Source organism: Acanthisitta chloris, unplaced genomic scaffold (genome assembly GCF_000695815.1).
Source record: "Acanthisitta chloris isolate BGI_N310 unplaced genomic scaffold, ASM69581v1 scaffold35184, whole genome shotgun sequence".
NCBI classification, from domain to species: domain Eukaryota; kingdom Metazoa; phylum Chordata; class Aves; order Passeriformes; family Acanthisittidae; genus Acanthisitta; species Acanthisitta chloris.
Genome location: NW_008669352.1, coordinates 1,381 through 24,156, shown reverse-complemented (window position 1 = coordinate 24,156; position 22,776 = coordinate 1,381). Strand labels below are relative to the sequence as shown.

Here is a 22,776-nt window from a genome sequence, read left to right as displayed (position 1 = left end):
GGAAAAGACCTCTGAGATCACTGAGTCCAACCTATGACCTAACACCACGTCAACTAGGCCGCGGCACCAAGCGCCACATCCAGTCCTTCCTTAAACACCTCCAGGGACAGTGACTCCACCACCTCCCTGGGCAGTCCATTCCAAGGTCTAATCACCCCTTCTGTGAAGAAATTCCTCCTAATGTCCAACCTAAACTTCCTCTGCTGCAGCTTAAGAGCATGTCCTCCCATCCTGTCCCTTGCTGCTTAACTGCTTTCAGGTAGTTGTAGACTGCAATAAGATCACCCCTAACCCTACTGTTCTCCAGGCTAACACCCCCAGCTCCCTCAGCCATTCCTCATAGGACTTGTGTTACAGTTCCAAATGCTGCATTCAACACTCCAAAAAATTTTTCTTAATCTCTGTGATATTCACTGGAACATGAAAGACATGTGAAAGCTCTTACCTGAGGCCTCATCCTTGGGTTCCATCTGACATAGTAGTTCACCCATAGTTCCAAATGGTTCAGACTGGCAACAGGATACAGGACGTGGTTCTCATAGTTCACGTAAAAAGGATTTGTGAACTCCTCTAACTGGCTGTTGATATAGGACCACAGCGATACAGTCTTTGTGCTCACCTCCTGATGGAAAATGAAACAAAAAATTAATCACATGGATTGCTAAACCTGAAATATGACATTAATGTCTAAATATCAGTGATTCTGTCTGTGAAATTTACCTGGTCTACTAGAAAATTGCAACCAGTTTGAGAAAACTTCCAGTAGCTGATCAGCCTTAAAACTCTACCAAAACATTTGAACACTTGTTCTGGTCCAAGGTTAACGGAGAAAGGAGATTTTGGCATATTATCTTCAGAGACACTAATGTCTAGTTGAGCAAAGGCAACCTGTACTGCTCAAATTTACTGCAATGTTTGCGGCTACTTAAATATATGGTTACACACTGACCAACAAAAAAAAAAACCAAATTAGCTTTGACAAGAAAAACAGTGAAGAGATATGTAGTTTGGAAGAGCCAAAACAGCATCTGTGAAAAATAATTATCCAATTTTCCCACTCATACTATTTGCTCCTATCAATTGGTATTATGCTTTAAATTGTTTATTTTACCTTTATTTGCAGTTCTGAAAGTTGTATTATTCTAAACTTAATCAACATAATAATGGTTAGATTGAAGATTGGAAATCTGAACCTACATCAGATTAATCTTGCAATTTTACACTCCTTCAGTGTTGTAGAGCCTGAGTGTCTACTCTCACTGTGTCTTAAAAGGCATTTCTTTACTGGAATTGCATCTGCCTATCCATTTATGAAAGAAAGTTGGAAACCCTGCGTTTGCTGAGAACATGTTATTCAGCTCCATCTTGTGGTATTTACATGCAATTTGTCCCCTAAAAGAGCAGTAGAGGCAAACCAAAAAGAAATTTGTGTAATAAAAAAAGATTTGTATTAAAACAACAAAGCCAGAAGTAAGCAGAAATGTAATCAGAATATTAACAAACTTTTCATTTTTTTCCCCAAATCCACAGTATTTCACTGAGTCCTAACTTCACTCATTTAGATGATTTACATTTCTGTAGTCTTCAACTATAAGTTCCATCTAATCATGTCCTAAAGTGACCTGCAGAGTCATCCACAGGAGTTCCTTAGGAAATAGTTAAATAAATGATAACATAATCTGATAACTATTATTATTTAAAATTGTATATGTTGGCTAAAACTATCTGCAAGGGAACTTACTAAGACACTCAACTCCCTGAACAAATAATACATAAAGAAACACAAATGGCACTTCATTTAAGAGCAGTATATATTTCTCATAGCAGAAAATTTCATGCCTGCATTGTCTTTTAAGACTATGTGACAAATGTATCCAAAAACACAGCTCAGATGTTCTTAGGTCTTGTATCCTAAGCATTCGAAAATCAGCAAACTAAGAATACGCATTACACTAATTATTTACCTCTTTTAATCTCTCTTTTTCACAGTTGCATAAGAAAGTCCCAAAGAGACAACTGTAAAGGTGATCCAGAATGGTGATCAGAAATAGCTCATTGAATTCAAAGGCTGCAGGAAACTGAAATTAAAAAATTGGTAAAATTACTTTAAACATTTTTATGCACTGTAGCAAGGAAGAAACACAGACATAAGAAATAACCAAAAGATTGAGGTAAGACTTTTTTCTCCTATTTAGGGACTATTTTTGGGAAAACTCAGCAATTTCAGTAACTCCCATTGCAACTCCCATTTCACCTGTGAACTTCATAAATCCTTCTTAGAGACAAACTTTACATTCATTATCTGAGTATACCAGAATACAAACATCAGCTAATGTGAAAGCGGCGATACAAAATGATCCATTTCAAGAAGCTCTAACAGTTTGCTGTCCTGCCCCACCCCAAACTCTCTGAAACATATGCTTCATCTTGTTACAGGACAAGAAAACATTAGGGGGGGAAAGAGAAAAAAATAAGATGATGGCATTTAAGAGTTTTATTTCCTATTCTAGCATGCAGTCATCATAAAAGATCATAAAGACTACTGCATGTACATTGTGCTTAATACAGATTTACATTTTTCTTTCACTTTCTATCCAAGTTAAGTTACTTTTCTCCATTTCACCCCTTGACTTTACCATTAACTATATACCATAAGCCTTTAATCCCTCTTCTTTTCTATTGGAAAGTAAATCCTGTACATCTGAAATCAAAGAACTGTTATTCCCCTGAGCACCATTAGGTATTTTACTCACAGGCAGAGGTTACCTGATACATTCTAGGAAAAAGAGTTAGAAATCTGAAAACACTCAAAATGTTTCTCTTAATCTGTAGTGCTCTGTAATCATAAAGAAAGAAATTAGCACAAGCTGCATGGGCTGCTACCTACTCAGACAGAAAAAGCCCTTCTTCAATCAAATTTTATGATAGGACTACACGTGGAAACTGCTTGATGTGTCAAAACAACTCTGAGTTCAGTATGACACAGGTGGCAAACACAGGTATGGAATGATCGACATTTAGAAGACTAAAGGAAAATTTAACAAGTAGCATTTCACTCATTACCATGAAAGAGAATGTTATAAGAGACTAATTTTCAGGACAACTGAAACAAACTTTGTTCATTCTCACTAAAGGAGTAAATCTTTACATAGGTCTAAAAGGCAAAGTTACAGATTCACAAGGCAGAATTTCCTGCTACATGGAGAAATCTCAAGTGAATATTTCAGATGTGCAGAAAGCAGAGGACTGGTTTCTGTTATGTGCCACTGAAGAATACCGAACACCTTAGCAAGTGACTCAAGAGGCACTTTCAATAAAAAAAACAAACCACAAGTATAGCTACAAGGAATAAAGCAGCAGTTGGGACTGGGGGTGAACTAGCTGATCCAGAAATTCCTCTTCAGTGTCATCAGTGATTTATGAAGGGCAAATGTTTATTCATGTTGAAAGTCAAGAGCTGAGTAACACACAATGGGACTGCTTATACTGAACCCAGGAAGATCTAAGTTCTAAACAATGTTCTTTTAAAAGAAAACTGATTTAAGTCACACTTGATAAAAACACTCTCTTTCCAAGACTTCCCAAGCTAATATATACCAACTTTTGACTGAAAATTTTGAGTAAGGAAATTATCAACATTGTGACTCAGAAAATGAATGGGAACCTTCCTTCTGACTCTGCTACCGACTGCAGATTTTTCAGCAGCACAGTGTGCTCACACTGGGGCTTCTCTCGCAAATCACAGGTTTGTTTTTGCAGTCCTAGTCATTTGTTTTCATAAAACATAAAGCAACTTAAGATTTACCAAATTCTCTTTTTCAGCCATGTTCAAGAACTATCACTTACAGCACCTCCTTCTCTCTAGGAAACTGTCCCCAAACTTCATTACAAAACAATGATGTTAACAACGCAGCTCTGATTTTAAAGAAGCACAAACAGAACTTGACAAGCAGGTGTGCTGAACCCAGTCAGGAGAAAGTTCAGTGGGTCTCAGATCTCAACCTCCTGCGTCCAGCCCAAAGCAGCAACCAGATACAGAGAGCAAAAATAATTTGCAAAGCATCAAAATGATATTTGGAAAAAACTTTGAAGACAAAGCCTCTCCTAAAGGGACTCTCTTTAACTGAAAGCATTTAATGAGCCTTGTCACATCAGGGTTCTGTGTTGTGACAGGTCCATACTAATCAGACGGATGCCAACATGGCCACTATTCCAATCCAGTGAAGCATATTCAAAATTCCATACATCAGTGGTTACACTGCAACTAATTTATTAATAAGTGATCGCACTTTATTGAAACCCTGTCTTTGGATACAAGAGTTGTACTGTTGGAGCTGATGTATCAAGACTGTAAAGCTTCTATTACTGCTGCTGAAAAATCACTGACCTAAAAATGCCTTCCTCTGTAGTTCCAAGCCCATTAGTGTCTGTTTGAAGATTCAGGTGGAAAAATTCCCCAAATGAAAATTTACTTCTTGTCAAATCCACTAATTGTGAGAAAACACATGGGTCATTAAAATCTCCCACTTGATGCTGCTGGAGTTGTTGAGGGTTTTTGTAAAGGAGGTATTTAAAAAAGGAATTCTCTTGTTTAAGAAGTCTGATGATGCCAAGTGACATTTGATTCGAGACATGCAAAATAAACTTGCTTTTTAATCAATGAACTCGTTCTGTACTACAGTAATATTTAACATAGAAACACTTTGCAGAACAGTTCTTACAATTGTGCAATGCAATGCTAGGGAGTGGAACAGAGTGCACTGCTGAATCCAGGGAAAAATGCATCTCCAGCGACAGCTCACACCCTGTAAGGAACAGGATGAAACTTTCTGTGGACTTCACACAGACCTTCCTCCTGTGAGGGTTCTGTGCATGAAGACAGAAAGTTACTACTTACACTGCAGTGCTACATGCAAATTTTACAGTTCTGTTCCATTTTTAACAGAGCATCAGTATTTCATCAGATCACATGTGGCCATTCCAATTCAACATCTGCTATTCACAATCACCAGAATTTACTAACAGAGGGGGGAAATCACTTCGCCATATGTTTTTTGATTAAAATCTGATGTCAATGTACTTCTCTCAAGTTCTCTGTTATTGTATTTGTGTGTCACGAAAACCATAAAACCAAGGGAAAATATAAGGCTGTCAAGGATTAAATTTCATTGTCTGAAGCTAGCTGGAAATTTGTATCTCAGTGAGAAGTTAGAGATTCTTTCACTGTATTAAGTCAACTGTTTTAAGAATATAACTCTTAGAACCCAAAAGAGCAAATTTTCTTGCTTTGAGCCCATGCCCAAACCCAAGACCCTTACACCCTCCTGCAGTCATTAACACTTATTTGAACATTGCACATATGTTTACCATGAATTCTAACGCACGAAACTACCACTGTTTTATGAGCAAGTGATCTACACAAGGATAAAACAGAATCCTGGTTTTCAAAGCTCTGTGCCAGGGTAATCACAGTCTTCACATTTATTTTCTAGGTGTTCAAGTCAACTGAAAAATAAAAATAAGTGGGCAAGAACTGTTCAAGAATGATGTTATCTATTTTTTCCTGTGTAACATCAATGATTTTTCAATACCACTGCTGTTCATGAATTTCAGAGCAGTTTCTGGATCCAGATTTTGAACAGATGTGAAACTGGCAAAATGTTTCACAGATTCCCCCCTGCCCCCATCATTTCTGTTTTTTAAACTAGAGGGAACTAAAACTGTTTATAGCAAGAAATAGGAGGCAGCAAGGGAGATCACAAAAACAGAAGAGGCTGCTCTCAGTTAAGGATCTCCCCAGAGGACTTTTGTTCCTGCCAGGTGTTTAGAACCACTTCTCTTTGCTATTGTTATTAGCTTTCCTCCAAAAGAGGGACAGAATTTTACATTTATTTTCTCCAGCCATACTAAACAGCATGTTAATGCTGAAACACAGATACACAAAAAGAGAAAGTCTGCAAGACACCCTGGACAAGGGCCCAGTGTAACAGCAAGGAACTTTCATAAAGCACCAAAGATGACTGTTTTGAATACAAGTTTTGGAAACTATGACGTAAGTTTTTAAGAACCATATTCAGAACAAGAAGACTGAGGTAAGAGATCTAGGAGTGTTAGGATCATGCAGAACCAGACTGTTACCCTCCTCTCTTCAAAACTAATCACATACTATACAGACTTCAGCATAACAGCTTTTGCCATAACAGCACAAATCTGTTAGGCTTCAAGGAGGGGAAAAAAAAAGGGGAAAAAAAAAAGGAGTCATGCACCAAGCACTTCTAATTCACTTGGAAACAAAGCCTCCATGTGGGCAAACTATTTCAGTAACCCCATTAAAGAACAGCACTATAAAAGTTCAGAAAAGCCTTAGTTTATGCTCATGGTGGTACAAATAAGGAAAATGAAGGCTAAATCCATTCAATAATTTAATACATCAGAACAAAAAAGAGAACCTTAATGTTTCGGTATCTTAAATATCATTAATTTCAAAGATCTCAGAGGTAAAAGCAGTGGTGGAAGTAAGAAAGTTTATCTGAGAATAGGCTTGTGTGTTAGAAATGCTGTTCTGTATGCATAATGATGCACCATTAACATCACATTTCACATTTCAGACACATATAGAACTCTCTCCTACTCTCAGGTCACAATCAGTTTGGATTTTTCATATTTCTTTAGGACAATATAAATCCACAGAACATGTGAACACCAGTGAACATGCAATGCAAATCATTTATCTCATCAATAACCCTCATTTATGTAATCAAGGAATCCTTTGAAAGCCTCTTTTAAACAAAAAGAATTGCTGGTATTTTGGTTTCAAGATGATGCTTCTACCCTAACTCCTCATACCTCACTTTGAGCAGAAAGTTTCCCTCTGTGTGCACAGTGCAGCCACAGAGCAATGAGCTTCAGGAGAACATGCAAACGTGTTCTCCTACATAAATTGCATTTTAAAGACAAAGACTGAAATAGAAATACCCTCTTAAGCATCTTACCTGCTTTGTCATTTGCCAAACACAGTCAATGAACTGAAGGAAAATGGGAGATCTGTCTGCATCTGCATGATCATCATCTCCATGTCCTACTCGCTGAAAGTCAAAACACACTTCATTTCAGTCTGACGTGTTTACAGTACCATCCCAACACTGTAAAGATGAGTAACTCTTAAATATGTTCCAACGGTGAACAAGACAAGCAAATATTCCATAACACTAACCTGCATTTTTCAACTACTAAAAATGCATCCCACTGTTCACTAATGGACATGCCTTTGCTGTCGAGCAGAGCTGGAAAGACCCTTGGTCAACAAAGCTGTGCCAGTTGTTTCCACATCATTCACTGCACAGCCATTGACTCCTAGCAGTGGGTAAAACTAGTAGGTATTTACTAAGACTGTACTGAAACAATGATTATTCCACATCCACCTGCCAGAACTGCTGTCATTTCTCCTAAACCATTTTAGAGTCAGAGCCCACAGAATGTCATAACAATTTATTCTAATTCCCCACTAGCCCATGTGTTAAATAAACACTTCAGCCTTAAATCAGAGTAATGGTTCCAGCAATTTTGCCTTCCAGACACCTTAATTGTTTTCCTTGTTTCTCCATTCATAAGTTTGTCAAAGATGAAGCAATGTGTTACAATCCCTCTTCCTCATAAAAAAGCCACATGACTTGTTTCAACCATTGCATTCAAGCCACTGCCTTTCTATTTACTTTTTATTATACCTCACATAGAGATTTCCCATTAAAAATGAACAGGCCACAATCCTCTGACACACTCAGACCATTAAAAGGAGGACACCAGAGATAATACCTACAGTGCAGCAGAGTACTGTGAGAAAACATGCTATTCAAAATAAACACCCTGAAGGTGACAAACTGCACGCTACATCTTCCAGCTTACCATTGCAAATCGGTGTCCAAAACTTAGCCATTCCTTCTCTACAAGAACTTCAAAGCCTTTGATGGTTCTGTAATAGCTGTCCAGCATAAGCATGGCTAGAGCAGTGAGCTGTGCAGTTCGATCCCAGCCATCGCTGCAGTGCACCACTACAGAGGTTTTACCAGACTCAATTTTATCTGCAATTCTTACTGCTCCAGCAAGAAGCATCTTAAACAAACGAAAACAAAGAAACAAGCCTTTTAAATACTAACCAAAACTCTACCCCTTAAAAAACGTTATAATTTTATACTCTTAGAGTTATGTTGTAAAATTTCAGATTAATTACATAACTATCTGGATGACATTGCTTTAAATTAGCCATGGTGGTAGGCATACCCCTGGAGGTACAAGAACTGTGTGCACTCTGTTGTCCAGAAGAGAGATCTTACCAGCTCTTCATTATTAGCAGCACGTAACAAAAGAACTTGGGAATCCCTTCTCGAAATCAACTGATATTCTATATTATGATGAAAAGACAGAAACACTGTAATCCAATCCAAAGGCTGAAGGTCCAGTGTTTTCAAAGTTCACTTCACATTAATCAACCACTCTTTCTTCTTCAGTTTTCAGTTCAACTGAAACTACTGAGTTTAGAGAAAGGGACAAACCATCCAGCTAATCTAAATCAAAACACATCCCAAACAAACCCAGAAACCCCTGGCTGGGAGCCTGTTCTGATTTGTTGGTGCATGAAGTATACGTTGTATTCAGCCCCTGAGCAGACTATCAGTAGCATGGATTCAGGAGGATGCTGGAGAGCAAAGGACAGAGATGGCACAATACTCAGATCACCTGTGTGAACTTGTTTATCTTCTCCCCACTCAAAACCCCTCATCTCTTGTTCTCTGATGTCATCCTCTAGTTTTTTTAAAACTTAAATAATCTCTCTCCTGTGAAGATTTGTCTCTAACATGACCTATCATGGCACTCAGAAATATCTGGGGAAAAAACCTCAACCACTAGAAACAAGACCACAGGAGAAATTCCTTTTCTGCATTCCAACATCAGAAAATGGAATCTTGCAAAATACTTGCACTTCTCCTTTCCCAGGCATACAAAAACATCTTGTGGGAAGTAGGAAAGCCAGCATCTGGTAGAGAAGCTGTGCACAAGACCAGACTTCAAACCTATTTCAAGAACCATGCTTTAGACACAATTTTCATTGATTATTATCTTTCATTGAGCATATCTTTTATGCTAAAACTGTAGGATGCCAGGATGGAAATGTCAAGAAACAATACAAAAGTGTCTATGGGAGAACAGAGTCTGTGGTCTGAACTAGTTGATTGCCAATTACTTCAGTTACACAGCTCTACTGCACTAAATCACTGCAAATATTAAAACAGTTTGGTCTTCAATAAAAGCAGAAAACTAATCGATATAACACATGGGTATGCAATAGCTTGGTCTAAACTGTCCTAAAGAGAACACAGATGCCTGTGAAGGAATACAGCTGGGAATCAAGGACAGAACAGATAACAAGCAATAAGCAGAGAATGGGAGACAGAGTTACTATTAAGTCAGTAAGTATCTGTGGAGCAGGTGAAGCACTCTATTCCACTTTGGACAAGAGCCTGAAGAAAACAGCTTCCTCCACAAACTATTATTACTCTTTATAGACGTTTCAAAACTTAGCAGCCACAGCAGTATTTCAGTCAGGGCTCCTAATGAATAACTGGCTTCGGACTGGTTTAGAAAATGAGACTTGGTTTAAAAGTAATTAATAGTACAAATTCTACCCTGAAAGACAGAAAATATTCTGGAGGGCATGAGGAAACATCCTGGGTGTGCAAAAAGCACCAAGTAACTCTCCTCCTGTTATAACTAATGTCTTCACACACACAGACTGTTACTGGTGCCTCCCTAGACACTCCTGGACCATCTTTGAAGTGCTGTGGGTGCCTGGGGGTAGGAAGGTGAATTTCCAGCAATGCATTACATTGGTCTGAGCCCAGAAAACAGCAGATGTGTTAGAGGAAATCTGTGGATTTGTTAATGTTATTAACAAGCCAAGTCAAAAGGCAAGGAAGGCAAGGAATTCTTGGACAAAAGCTCAGGAAGATACTATCAACACAGTAATGATAGCCTTTAAAAGTCAGGCTGCAATTTGTGCTGTCAATACCAATAATGTGAAGTATCATGTAAGGGACAGATTCATGAGTTGTGTCAACTCTTTAAAATCATTTAAATGAAATTTCAAATTGCTATGCTATTATCATCTGTCTGACAGAGGCATCAAAGTCCACTTCTGCCTAGGCCCAGGAAGCCCACCAGGGTTAGTGTCAATGAAAGGTTACCATGGGCCCAAACAACTCCCACTTTTAAAGACAAAGTATTATATTTAAGGCCAGGCTAATGTGAAAAGGTTTCCAGATATTCAGATTCTGAAAGCTGTTTGAAATAGCTCAAATTCAAGAGAAGAAGAAAATGAAACCGTTCCCAAAATATCATTAAATTCGACTCTAAATTTCGTGTTTGCTCCCTCTACTGGCTCTCCTGCAGCTGTCAGCAGGCACTGCTTAACAGAGAGTAAAACTAATGAACAATCCCAAACATGCTTTGCATGAGTGACATTTGAGCCAGCTGCTAATAAAACGAATTATACTCCATCCATATTCATCATAAACAGGGGAGTGAATGTGGTAATGAAATAATCTACTCTAAAATAATTTCAAAGGTTAGTGAAACAGACTGTAAAACTGAGTGTGGTACTGATTTATTTTACTATTATGTTAAATAATAGAGCAGATGATAACCTGGCAGAGCACGGACTATAAACAGCCCTTGAAGATGTAGATGCCCATCACAAGAAGAGTAACACTGCATTGAAGGAGGGAAGGATGACAAAGACTGCAAAAATCACAGTCAAGTCCTTCTGGCAGTTGCTCAAATATAATCTGAAGTTCCCAGGGCATTTTTCCAAAGAAAAAGGGATAACCCTGGACTGCTCACAAACATTCCCTCTCAAGAAAATAAACCACTGTCCAACAGTACATGCAATACTGTGCTATAAGGAATTAACTCATTATCTACCAATACATAAAACTGGAAATGCAAAGTTGTTACGGAATGCTAAACAATGTGTTCTAAGTGACCATTTAAAAATTAAGCTCCCTTACAAGGTTATCCTATCAAAGCAACTTGCTTGAATCTAGACATTATTTCAGTAAGATTTCCAGAAATATAGTTTAAAAAAGCAATTGATTTTTCACATCGAAAGTATTTTACCCTTATATATTCCAGCCAATGTGTGGAGTCCACGTTTGATAACCACCGAGTCTCATCAATTGTAGGATAGACTATTTCTTTCAGCTTGCGCAGGGATTCTCTCATCACATGTATGTTATGAATCTCCAGAAAGACCAGCTCTGCATTTGGGTAGGCACTTTCACTTTCGTATCCTCCACCTTTTGCCTGTCATTCAAAAAGTAAAAAACAGACAAAGAAAGAACATGTACAGGACTTCAGTATGAGGGTGAGAGAGTAATTTTGGTCAGGTTCCAGCATTTTCTGAGAGAAGGCATTATTTTAGCCCCAATATTTTTTTGGATTTTATTTTTCTAAGAAAAACTAGTGTTTTTTAAGGTGAAAGAAATCCTAACTTAAATAGGTTACACTTGCTAATACATCCATATACCTTCCCCTTTTTGCTAAAGAAACCTTTGGTCTTCTGTGAGCTTTACTGAATGATTTCTCAGCTATGTCTCTATGCTGCCTTCAATTCCTGCCAGCCTTTCCAAAACACTACAAGCAACTTGCCTTCCTTCCCCTGCCCTCTTTAGGGACCCTTATCTCTTTTTAACATCAAGTTCTCCACATCCTCATCTCTTACTCAACCTTCAGCTGTGTAATAAGGACAGAACTACTAATGCTAGTTATGATACCAACCTACCTTGTTTGTATCTGCAACACTATTCTGTCTGGCATCAAAGATGATAAGCTTATGGGACTGAGCATTGGCATCCATTATTGTCTGCAAATACTTTTCATCTTCTTTGCAACGCTTATCATTTGGGCCTACTGATGGCTGACCGCATCGTGTTATTGTTGCTTGGCTCTCAGGATGAATCCAGGATAACACCTGGAATAAAAGAAAATTATTTTAGTCTACTTCACTACTATAAAAGCAGCAGATCAGATAATTAGACAATCACACTGTCTACATGACATGACTTCCTGACAAATCAACAAATGCAAATTTAAGGACAGGCCAATGCAAAACCATATTGACATCTCACTAGCACTGACTGCTCATCCCATATCTGAGCTTGAAATAAGTGATTCTAAGCATCTTAGCTTTTATTTCTAATAACAACTAAGTCTGCTACTGCCATCTTACTAATTAGAAATAAATAGCAATGGAAGAAGAAAAACTGCTTCCACGTGGAAGTCTCTGGACCTATACAGTACCTCATTATATATAACATATTTAAAGGGTTTCTTATGCTACCTGTAAAACCTGTGTATTCTCAAGCAAACCACTGTGGATGTAAGACATTCCACATCAAATCAGAACACAAGCCAATATGTGCATTAGCCACCATTGTGGCCTAGAAGAGTTAACTCCAAACAAAAACTCTACACAATAATCATACAATTTGACTCACATTTGAGCTGCTCTCTTCAGTTTTAAACCCATCAAGCCTAATTGTTTTTTCTTTGCCCTCCCCCTTTCAGGAAGGAAATCAGCCCACTGGTACTTAAAAAAGATAGCCTACAAGAGCTCTGACAATTTCTTACAAGCTACACATTTCTGGAGCACTAATACCTCCTTATAAAAGTTTCACTTACTGGAACTCTGCCTTTTGCTCTAAACGCTGCCACTTTTGAGAGGTCATCATCCTTCACACTGGTTGGCACAACAAGAACAGCAGGATAGGTATCACAAAGTTCATAGGTACTATTAATTTTGGATATTTTCCAACTCTCATTGGGCAAGCCCTGTATGAAAACAAAACAGATTTTTTTCTTAGGTTAAACCTTTACACATCTGAGTTTGAGACAATGAAAATTCTTATATGCTATGTACTGTTTTAAAAAAAGGCATGCCCACATGTTTCTTTCAAATAAGCTATAAACTTAGGTTTTCATATTGAATCATAAACTCTGAAAGCCTTTGCTACTTATTAGCTTTCAAACTGATATGCAAAATAACCATTTGATTAGGCTGCACACTCAGATAAAAAGTGATCATATAGTAAAATACTAGTACTTTTGCAACTAGAAATCTGTAGATTTACAATGACAAACTACAGTTACTCTTCTGTTTGATGCTGCTTATTCAAAACCAAATTTTTTATAAAGCTTATATTTTCTACAAACAGCACTTGGAAAATGTGGATTTAAGAACCATGTTAAGTTAGCATGATTTTCTCAAGTACTCAGCACCTGTTATCTCCATCAACATTAGCAGGTGCTCAACACATGCAAAGTCAGGCCACTTGCATTTCGTTACCTAAACGTAAGATGAAGACAGTCTGTGTAGCCAGAGCTGAAAATGTTGACTTTTCTTTAATACTTTTTTCTTGCCTAAATGGATCTGGGGGAAATGGAGAAAAAAAATACACGAAGTGCTTCTATAGCTTACCTGCCTCTTATATTCTGCCATTGGGTCATACACTTTCCAGCCATTAACAGCAAACTTTTCTTTATAGTTGAATGCAAAAAGAGGCTAAAGACAACAAAGCAAATGCATAAATTACTGTCTGATGGGCTGTATGCACAGTAAGCTCCAAACCAGTGAACATTCCAATACTTCAAATCTAACACTTCTAAACCTCTTAAACAGCAGGCATAACACCAAGACTGGACAACACTGAGCTTGAGAGATGATAAAAAACCAGTTTCCTTCATCACGTACAAGCTATAAAATTAACAAAATCAAGCTAGGAAAAGGGGCAGTTGAAGTTACTTGCCTCTGATCATACAACACACCAGCAGCAATGCCAGGATGGGGAAATCGGTTTCCTACCTCCCAGCCAGTTCCTTACCCATGCAATCAAATGAAACAGCATGCTGCAGTGAACTGATAATAACACCTATTTGTTGTTTTAGACAGAATTTCTAGAGTGAATTATCTACTGCAGAAAATAAGAGTCAATACATACATATCTTTAATCAGCAACATTAGGCAAGCCTAGGTCTCAAGGGTTATGTACAAATTAACTCCACGAGTAACAGGACACAGCATAATGTTTTATGAATTAATGTAAAGAGGAAACAGGGTCAGAGTAGTATGACCCTCTGCAACAGATTTTCTGAATCAACGTTTCAAAGTTTGTCATACAGTCCTTGTATTTCCCCCCTGCACTCTCCACAAAGCAGAGAGCCAGTGACAGCCTTCTCTCCCTCTGAGGACTCACCAGCCCGTTGGAAACAGGAAACGCTCGTGTGACAAGGTTCTCAAAGATCTCCAATCTGTTCTGCTCTTCCTGTTTATAGGCCAGCCGCAAATTTCTCATATCCTGTCAGAAATAAGTTACACTGTTTTACTCTATGGGAAATTCAGAAAGACCCCAAACAAGCAGTTACAAAATTTGCTAGAAAGAAGGCATGTATGTAGCACTGAGTCACTGACATCATCTAACCCACATTACAACAGAGTTCTGTAAGCATTCACATGAGACAACCAGGACTGTCATCAGAGTTGCTACATAGAAAAATAACCACTTTTCCTTTGATATTCACTCTTGAGACAAAAGGCAGAAGTGTTTAAAACTGCAAGTATCATAGGAGGAATTGAAATATTTTATCTAAATGAAACAGGGTTCAAATACAGGGAACTGATCAGACAGAAAACCAGCAGACGTGCTAGCAGATTCCTCTCACAGAAAAATGAAATGAAAGTACTTTAATGCAAATAAATCTCTACCATGCAATACCTTGCAAACTATTTCTATACCGCACGAGTTGTCTCCGTGGCTCTGTACTCCTATTTTTTCAACCCTACTTATGACTCCAAGGGGAACATCAACAACAAAAGGTGGATCCTGAAATTTGGATATAAAAGAAATAAAATTTAGTACATTAGGAGGAACACAAATTAATATTATTCACATATGTTTCATTATAGACAGCAATGATTCCTGTTTAACAGACTGCTGTCAAATACTGTACTTCATTTACACTGAATTTGTCACTTCTGAAATCTACTTCAGCAACATTCCTACCTGAAAACAACACAGAGATGGACAGTGAAGTCTTACCCTCTCAACACTTTTGATGAACATTCTGAAGTCTGTCACTGTTAGTGTGCCACTGACTGCTCCCATAAATGGACAGATATACATAACATCTTTAGCTGGAAAACAGAACAATTAATAGCTATTTATTGCATAACAACATTTCAATTTGAAACTAGCAAGATTTTGGCAGCTCCATAAGATTTTGATACTTGACCTCCATAGGAAAGCCTACTCTTCCTTCAGACACTTTCAGAAGTAAAAGAGTCTTCATCTCAGCAATGAAAGCAATCAAATTCCTCAGCAAGTGCTGAGCACCTGGGGCTGGGCTCGGCTAGCATGGGCTGCAGTAAGGGCAGGCAGGTAACAAAGGGCCCTGCAGGTATTCGTGGCTGCAGGTGGCTCTGGTCCCTGCCCTGAGGTGTCAAGCACCCACACTCACCCCAGAGAGGGAGCATCCAAAGGGGCAATTACCAATACATGCACAACCAACATCCAAATAAATCAGTTATATCATTTTCACTTTTACTTGCTAATGCTCTTTTCTAGCCACATGCTGCTAACGCAGAGCTTGCTGTCAAAGGCCAAAGTGAAGTAAATCTCATTAAGAACTGGAAACTAAGTTTTCCTTAACTTCATCTTCTTTGCTATTACAGTTTTGAATCCATGAAGTATCCTTGGCATGCCCTAGCAGAAACACAACCCACACAGCTCTGAGGAACAAACCATCCCTTGAAAAGCAAATTTATCTATCTGGGGCAAGTCATCCTCTGGAACTGATTTCTCCTTCCAACATTTGGATTTAAAAGACAAAGAAAAGAAATGCACATTGAATCAGCTACACTAAAGTGGCATTAAATTAAACAACAAAAGTCAAAAGGAAGTAATATTCTGTTTTTAAATAAATAAACTAGAGATTTAACAATGCAGCACTCACTAGTACTCTTACCGATAACTTTGATTGATTCTCCAGGAAAAAGTGGAGCCTCTTCCATCTGTGCTAGTTTGTTTCCATCCCGCAGTGCCTGGCAGAAATCCAAAATCATCAGTAAATCTCAATTTCCATCTGTACCACATCGATACATTTTGATGCAAAGTGCTTTTACTACCAGATTACTGGAACACAACAAGTGTATCTTTTTTTACAAGGCACAACTATATTAAACGGTATCACAGTAAAATAAAAAAGAACAAACACAAAACTTGGTGTTATAAATATTACGCAGACATACATGTTAGTAACGTATTAGTAACAAAGCATTTACGCAACAATTAGTGTCACGTGCGAGCTACATAGAGCATACAAAAACTTGAACAGTAAGATCAGCCCAAATGTATAGTTAATTGTTAGTCTCTTGCTAATGCAGGTATTATTTTGGGAATTTTCCCTACTTGAGAACATTTTTAAGCTCTTATTAATTTAAATTTTAAATTCTTAATGTTCTTTATTTAATATTTGAGTATTTTCATCTGAGAGAGTTATATGGTAGAAGCTTCATTTATTTAACACTTTAACTTTACGTTTTTGATAGCAAGAAGTCAGAAGCACCCCACAATGCTCTACTTCAATCAATACCCTACAGAGAGTGTCACAGGTTATGGAATAGGTTTATTATAGGAATTTTGGATCCAGAAGGTCAGAATAAGAATGAAGCAGTAACAAAAATACAGAAGAACAATTAGCAATTTTCAAATAAGGGTTAGTTCCATAAATTTTTGTTCAGGTAAATGGCTTCATTCCTGAGTGATAAAAGATTGAACCTTTGGGTCCTTTGTTGGCCGCTAAGATTTACAACGCACTAAAGATTTTAATTAAGAATTAAAGGACTGGTGGAACTTTTAAGGACCATGTGAGAAACTGATCTCAGGTCAAAATGATGAGATATTAAGATTTCCATTTTTTCCATCCTGAACAAAGAGTAAGTATAATGGGCTGTGCTACAGCAAACAAGTAACTGGGTTGCAGCTCTGACCCACATACGACTAATTGGTAGGATCTGTCTCCTTCCAAACAAACTACCCCGAGCCCTAATTAATAAATAATTTCTAAAGAAACTTCAATTGATCTCTGGCTTTAGATCTCCTTGGAAACTTACAGAATTTTACATTCAGCAGCCAATTGCAAAAAAATAAAGGGTAGAGAATTAGCCAGAGCTTACAAAGTGAGGATGGATGTGCTGTTGGACAGGGCTTGTGTGCAGTAGTCCACCTTACACTAGAGAACTTTACATGAAAACCTTGCCTAGCACATAACAAGTTACACACTAAATGCTTTTTGGGGATTGTCTTGCATGGGAAATGTCAGATTTGTATGCACTGTACGAGTACTAATGTATAGTACCTTGCTACACAGTTAATGAATGAAAGATGAGTAAAACTTGCCACCTGATCAGGTTCTGCGTCAGAATGATAGCCATTGTGTCCATCCTGAATCTCCTGCATTGCATGAGGCAGCAGTAGGGCAAGAGAGAAGTAACAGCAAAAAAAATGCAAACAGGTGAAAGGACGGAATCTTCTCTTTTTTGTTTCCCTTCCTTTTTTATTTCCTTAAAAAGACAGTATATACTTTAACTCCAGTTTAGCTTTAAAAAATATTCCACTCCTGGCACACACTACTTTCCACAGCAAGGAATCCAAGCTATTAGCACCATCCTTTGAATATTATTTGGCACAACACAAAATGGAAAATTTACTCCCTTTTTCACAAAAGTCAGCGCTGGTAGATAAGAACATAAAAGTATGTACTGTCTTTCTAAGACAAACAACCTTATAGTGAAGAAAATTAATTTCCAGTATGCCACATGCTTATCAATAGAAGAAATTGAGTACAGTTTGCAATGGCAGCAGTACAGGAAAACTCATGCAATCTTTCACAGAAAGAAATAGGTCGACATCAAATAGAAGTATCTAAACACTTTAAAATGCTTTACTGTTTAAAACATGCTTTAATTGAACTCTCAGATTTATGGTTTTACATATTTTTTCAGTAACTTCTATGTTGTTGCTTGAAACTTGGCCAGTAACTTTATGAAACCTGGCCAGTAACTTTGCAGAACCTAAAATTACTCCTCATAGCAAAATATGCAAACAATTCACAGTTTCATGCTAATTTACTTTTGCATTAATTGGCAGCAAATCCAGAATGTTAATTAAATATCTTTAGTAAAGATAAGGTCCCTGTGCAAGCCAGAGAGAAGCACAAATGTCACTGGGTCAGGTGAAGTAATTGTTTTAATACATTCAGCCAAAAATGTTCTTCTGTCTTCTTTCTTTATTAACAGGAGAGAAGTTGTGTTCATGACAGTCGATTATTCCCAGTTCACATGCAAAGAACTTCTCACTTGGTCAGACTGTAAAATCAGCCTCAGTCTAAATTTACACGTGCTTGGTGAAGTCAGTTTTCTTTTTACAGAAGCCTCAAGAAAGAACAACTTACAGGAAGGACTTCAGATATCTTCACATAATTTGAACTCTACATGAATTTAAAAAGTTATAATTAATTTTAAAAGCCTGTCAAATTATAAAGGACTCCTAACATTTAAGTATGGGTGGAATTCTGTTAAATAGAAGTTACTTAAATTTCAGACCATAATTATCTTGTTTCTGAAATTAAAGTAGATATTGCAATTTCTGCAAGAAAACCAGAAGGACAACGAGCCAATACACCAAAATATTTTAAATAAATGGAAGACAGAGAAGCACAGCAAACCATTCAAAGATCAAAGCCTTTACAAAGAACTATGAACAACTGAATGAAACAATTTTTGTTACTCAACTCAGACCAATTACTTCAAGAGCTATCTATGTAAAAGAAAAAAAAAAGATCAACTTGGGGATTTGTATGATTGGACTAAACACATCATTTTCGGATATGTAAACAACAGATGAGAAAAAGAAATCATTCAGACCTCCTCTCTTGGTCTGAGACTAGACAAGAGGTCTTTGTTTGAACAAAACTGTTGAACACATTTCATGAACAATGTCAGAACACTACCCAGATCATTTCTCACTCCATAAATGTTACCAAGAGAGAGGGGCCAGAAAACAAGGCATGCCCTTTTAATATCTTCAATGAACAATGGGCAAGACCTAGTCTCAAAATTATCATTAAAAATATGCAGGTCATTGCACTAGAGCCCAACTTCAAACCTAACTTTCCATCCTGCTACAGGGTGGTAACAACCGAGGTAAAACAAGTACAAAGGCAAGCAAGAACTGGGAACTTATTTAAGTAGGACAGACACAGACGCAATGCTTTTACCACTGGTGTTCTTGAGCACAGACACGTTAGAGCTGCTAACACAGTACTCTGCAGACCGAAGCATGTAAGCCTCAGTTTCAAGCATCCATTTTGTCAAAATTAATGTAATAAAACTGAAGTTAGTATTGCACATTCATAACATAATTTTAAAATACTGCTCTCTTACACATTGACTTTTATTGCTCGCGAAAACACTGTAATGTATATAAAGCACTTCTATGGCAGAGAAGCTGTTGCACTGCATAGCAAAATGGTCTGACTGGTTCATAAAAACCATTAATGAAGTAAGGAAGAACGCTTGACACATCAAGATCTCACACAGCACAAAAGACAAACAGGTAGGAGGCCGTTCACTGCTAGCTGAAGGTAACCTTACCCGTATAACCGGCCTCCTGTACACCTGTTAGTTAAAATATAAAGTGTTATCCATGGAAACAAACAGATTTGATTTGTTAAAGATATCACATCTTATTTCATCAGATTTTCAAAAGAACTCCACTTCCAAACACTTTAATTACAGCTGGATTTTCAAAGAACAAAACAAAACTACGCCAAACTAGTAACCCTCATTTGTAGAATTGTTTTGGTCTAAAAAACAATCTCAGCCGCTTCATTTTAGCATGTAACAAATGGCAAGCTCTTTGGAAACATTCATTTCTAATCACCCTTTTATCCAGCTACAGTGTGCTGTTGTGAAAAGAGAAGAAAGGGCCTGGTAATCCTTCTAGGTGGAAGACAATGAGCCTGCACTAACAGCCATAAAGTATAGCCACCACAGTATCTTTTAGATTCAAATGGCAAAACTGGGTAAGGACAACTCCTCAACTTACTTCTGAAGGTGTCTGTAGTCAGCTACTACAATCTAAGCCATTTTCTTCTATATGAGCTCCTCATTCAAGAACACCCTGCAGGCACAGTGTGCCAGAGAAGACACACAGAGCAAACCTCAAACTGAGAGTGAAATATGTTGCTGTAGGGCTTAGCAAGCAAGAGCTCAACAAGTGCTCTCCAGTTCTGACCATTTCATTAGCTGTCCCTTTGCTTTCATTTAATTCCCCTCCCCTAAATTACATTTGGTAAGGCAAATCACAGAGAGTAACCTAAGTGACACTACTAGAGACAAGAATCCATGTATTTACCTGGTTTTGCAAACATATTAATTTAAACATTTAGAAAAAGGATGAAAGCAAGAATAAAGCAGTGAGTTCCTGGTAAATCCAGTAGAAGGCAACAAAACTGCCTGACCAGTTCCAGAAACAAACACACAGATCTGACTGAAGGTTGTGAGTTGTAAGTCTCTAAACACAGCAATTCGAGGCAACCAGACGTAAGGAAGACCCAAGAAGGTGACCAGTGTGCATGAAAAGGGAAGGATGTCTCAAAGGAAAACTGACTTACATATGGGCAGTCTTTTTACATGTGAATTCCACTGTAATAAAGCATAAACCCAACCTGTTTGTGGCGCTGACTGAGGAACTATTATAACACTGGATTTCTGTAGGACCTAAGTGCAAAGGAAAACCTCTCCTAAAGCACAGACACTGCTTCACAAGATACTGGTCCTGAACAGAACTAGAGACTTTCCAGGCTAAAGCATTCTATGAAGTTATATACAGCTATGGCATTTCAAACCACAGCAATGCAATGATGCTGAATACAATTTATCCACAAAAAATCTGAATATAAACCATCAGGCTTAAATTTTCTTTCATTTCTAAGAAAGAGAGAAGGAAGCAGAATTTTAATTAGGCCTTTAAAGGTCTATTCCTGTTAAATAATATCCAAGATGAGTTTGGTATAGAGATGGAGACAGACTGAGGAAGTTGGGGCTGTTCAGCCTGGAGAAGAGAAAGTTGCATGGAGACCTCAGCAGCCTTCCAGGATCTGAAGGGGCTACAGGGAAGCTGGAAAGGGACTCTGTTAGGAACTGCAGTGATAGCACAAGGGGCAATGGGTACAAATTGAAGAGAGGAAATTTAGGATATTAGGAAGAAGTTTTTTCCTGTGAGAGTGACGAGACACTGGCACAGGTTGCCTAGGGAGGTCACAGATACCCCAACCCTGGCAGTGTTCAAAGCCAGGCTGGATGAGCCTTGAGCAACCTGCTCCGGGGAGAAGGTGCCTCTGTCCATAGCAGGATTTGGGGCTGGATGATCTATAAACTCCATTCCAACCCCTAAAATTCTATGATACTATGGAGGTTATTTAGAACTCAAAAGTACTCTTTATTCCTGAGGAATGCATTCTAACCCAGAGATGTGCACTGAACACCAAGCTCACACACTTGGATTTTACTAAAATGAAGTCCTTGATCCTTGCCCTTGATCTACAGGGCAAATACAACATCGACAGCTGTAACACAAGGTTTCCCACAGTACTTTATCAAAGGTGTTAGCCTTGGCCTGAAGCAAGCATTTGCAATTCAGCTGCTGCAGTATGGAAGAGCTACACTTGATAAGCTGCTGACTCTGTGAAACTCTGCGAGGTGAACTTTTAAGTAGACTACAGTCAAAAACATTTTGTGGACTCATCTTCAGGCTGGGACTGAATCTGGCCTGCTGTCACTGAATCTAATATAGGCTGTTTTTGGACAACAAACTTTGCAATCACAAAGCATGTCAGAATTAAAATCTAGTTAAAACAAACCAACGAAATAAAAGATAAAATCTTCATTTGGCCATTTTGCAAGAAGACCATAAAACTGTTTCAAATCTAGGAAGAAAAGGGCATCTAGACAGCAGCAGCTCGGGAAAGTCTCAAAGGGAATTGAAACATGGGTGACTTCTGTCACTTTGTGAGAGAAGAAAAACTGCCCACGCTCCACTCCTGACAGTGCAGCTGGTTGGTTGCATGGAGGGAACAGCCAATGAGGATGAAACAACAGGGGCACAAAAGCACAACGGAACTATCAGGTAAACCACACTCTGCAGTCATTACTTTAGAGACAAAAATGTTCTAGGGAGGGAATGAAAAAGGTGACTTGTTTGTTTGATGAATCTCTAGTGAAACCCCATGAAAAATGATAGTCATTTATGTTCTCTGCACAGTAACAAAGACATGCATTTATTGTTTGTGAAATCTGGAGAGCTCAAGTCTGTACTCTGAATGACACACTTGAAATCCTTTCAACCTGTAACTATTAATCTACTACAGCAATCTTTTTATATAGCAATCAAAAGAAAAGACAACTCACTTTGGCATTTCATTCAAAACACTGACTTTTTAATTTTCCTTTCACCTCTCTGTTAATTTTTATTCTGTAGACTTCAATGCCACTATTCTAAATGTGGAGGAATACACAAAGCACATTCAAAAGACTCCTATGCATAATGAAGATGTTTCTAGTTCTGAAACCTTCAGCAACCACTGGAGTGCTTACCACCTGCTAATCAA

The 22,776-nt window shown here is 38.0% G+C and overlaps 1 protein-coding gene across 2 annotated transcripts in view; it reads right to left on the bottom strand.

Annotated features, from left to right (window-relative positions):
* Positions 1–22,776, bottom strand: part of MTMR1 (myotubularin related protein 1) — a 36,132-nt gene that overhangs the window by 13,201 nt on the left and 155 nt on the right. The window contains exons 2-14 of one of the 2 annotated variants that reach the window (XM_009073279.1): positions 17,508–17,558; positions 16,072–16,147; positions 15,147–15,241; positions 14,823–14,930; positions 14,304–14,405; positions 13,529–13,612; positions 12,733–12,882; positions 11,834–12,022; positions 11,170–11,355; positions 7,903–8,109; positions 6,993–7,085; positions 1,965–2,078; positions 446–622 (exon numbers count right to left, since the gene is read on the bottom strand). In XM_009073279.1, coding sequence (XP_009071527.1) covers positions 446–622; positions 1,965–2,078; positions 6,993–7,085; positions 7,903–8,109; positions 11,170–11,355; positions 11,834–12,022; positions 12,733–12,882; positions 13,529–13,612; positions 14,304–14,405; positions 14,823–14,930; positions 15,147–15,241; positions 16,072–16,117 — 1,551 coding nt within the window. In that variant the 5' untranslated portion in view covers positions 16,118–16,147; positions 17,508–17,558. The remainder of the gene's footprint in view (positions 1–445; positions 623–1,964; positions 2,079–6,992; positions 7,086–7,902; positions 8,110–11,169; positions 11,356–11,833; positions 12,023–12,732; positions 12,883–13,528; positions 13,613–14,303; positions 14,406–14,822; positions 14,931–15,146; positions 15,242–16,071; positions 16,148–17,507; positions 17,559–22,776) is intronic. The other variant, XM_009073280.1, reaches the window with a different exon arrangement.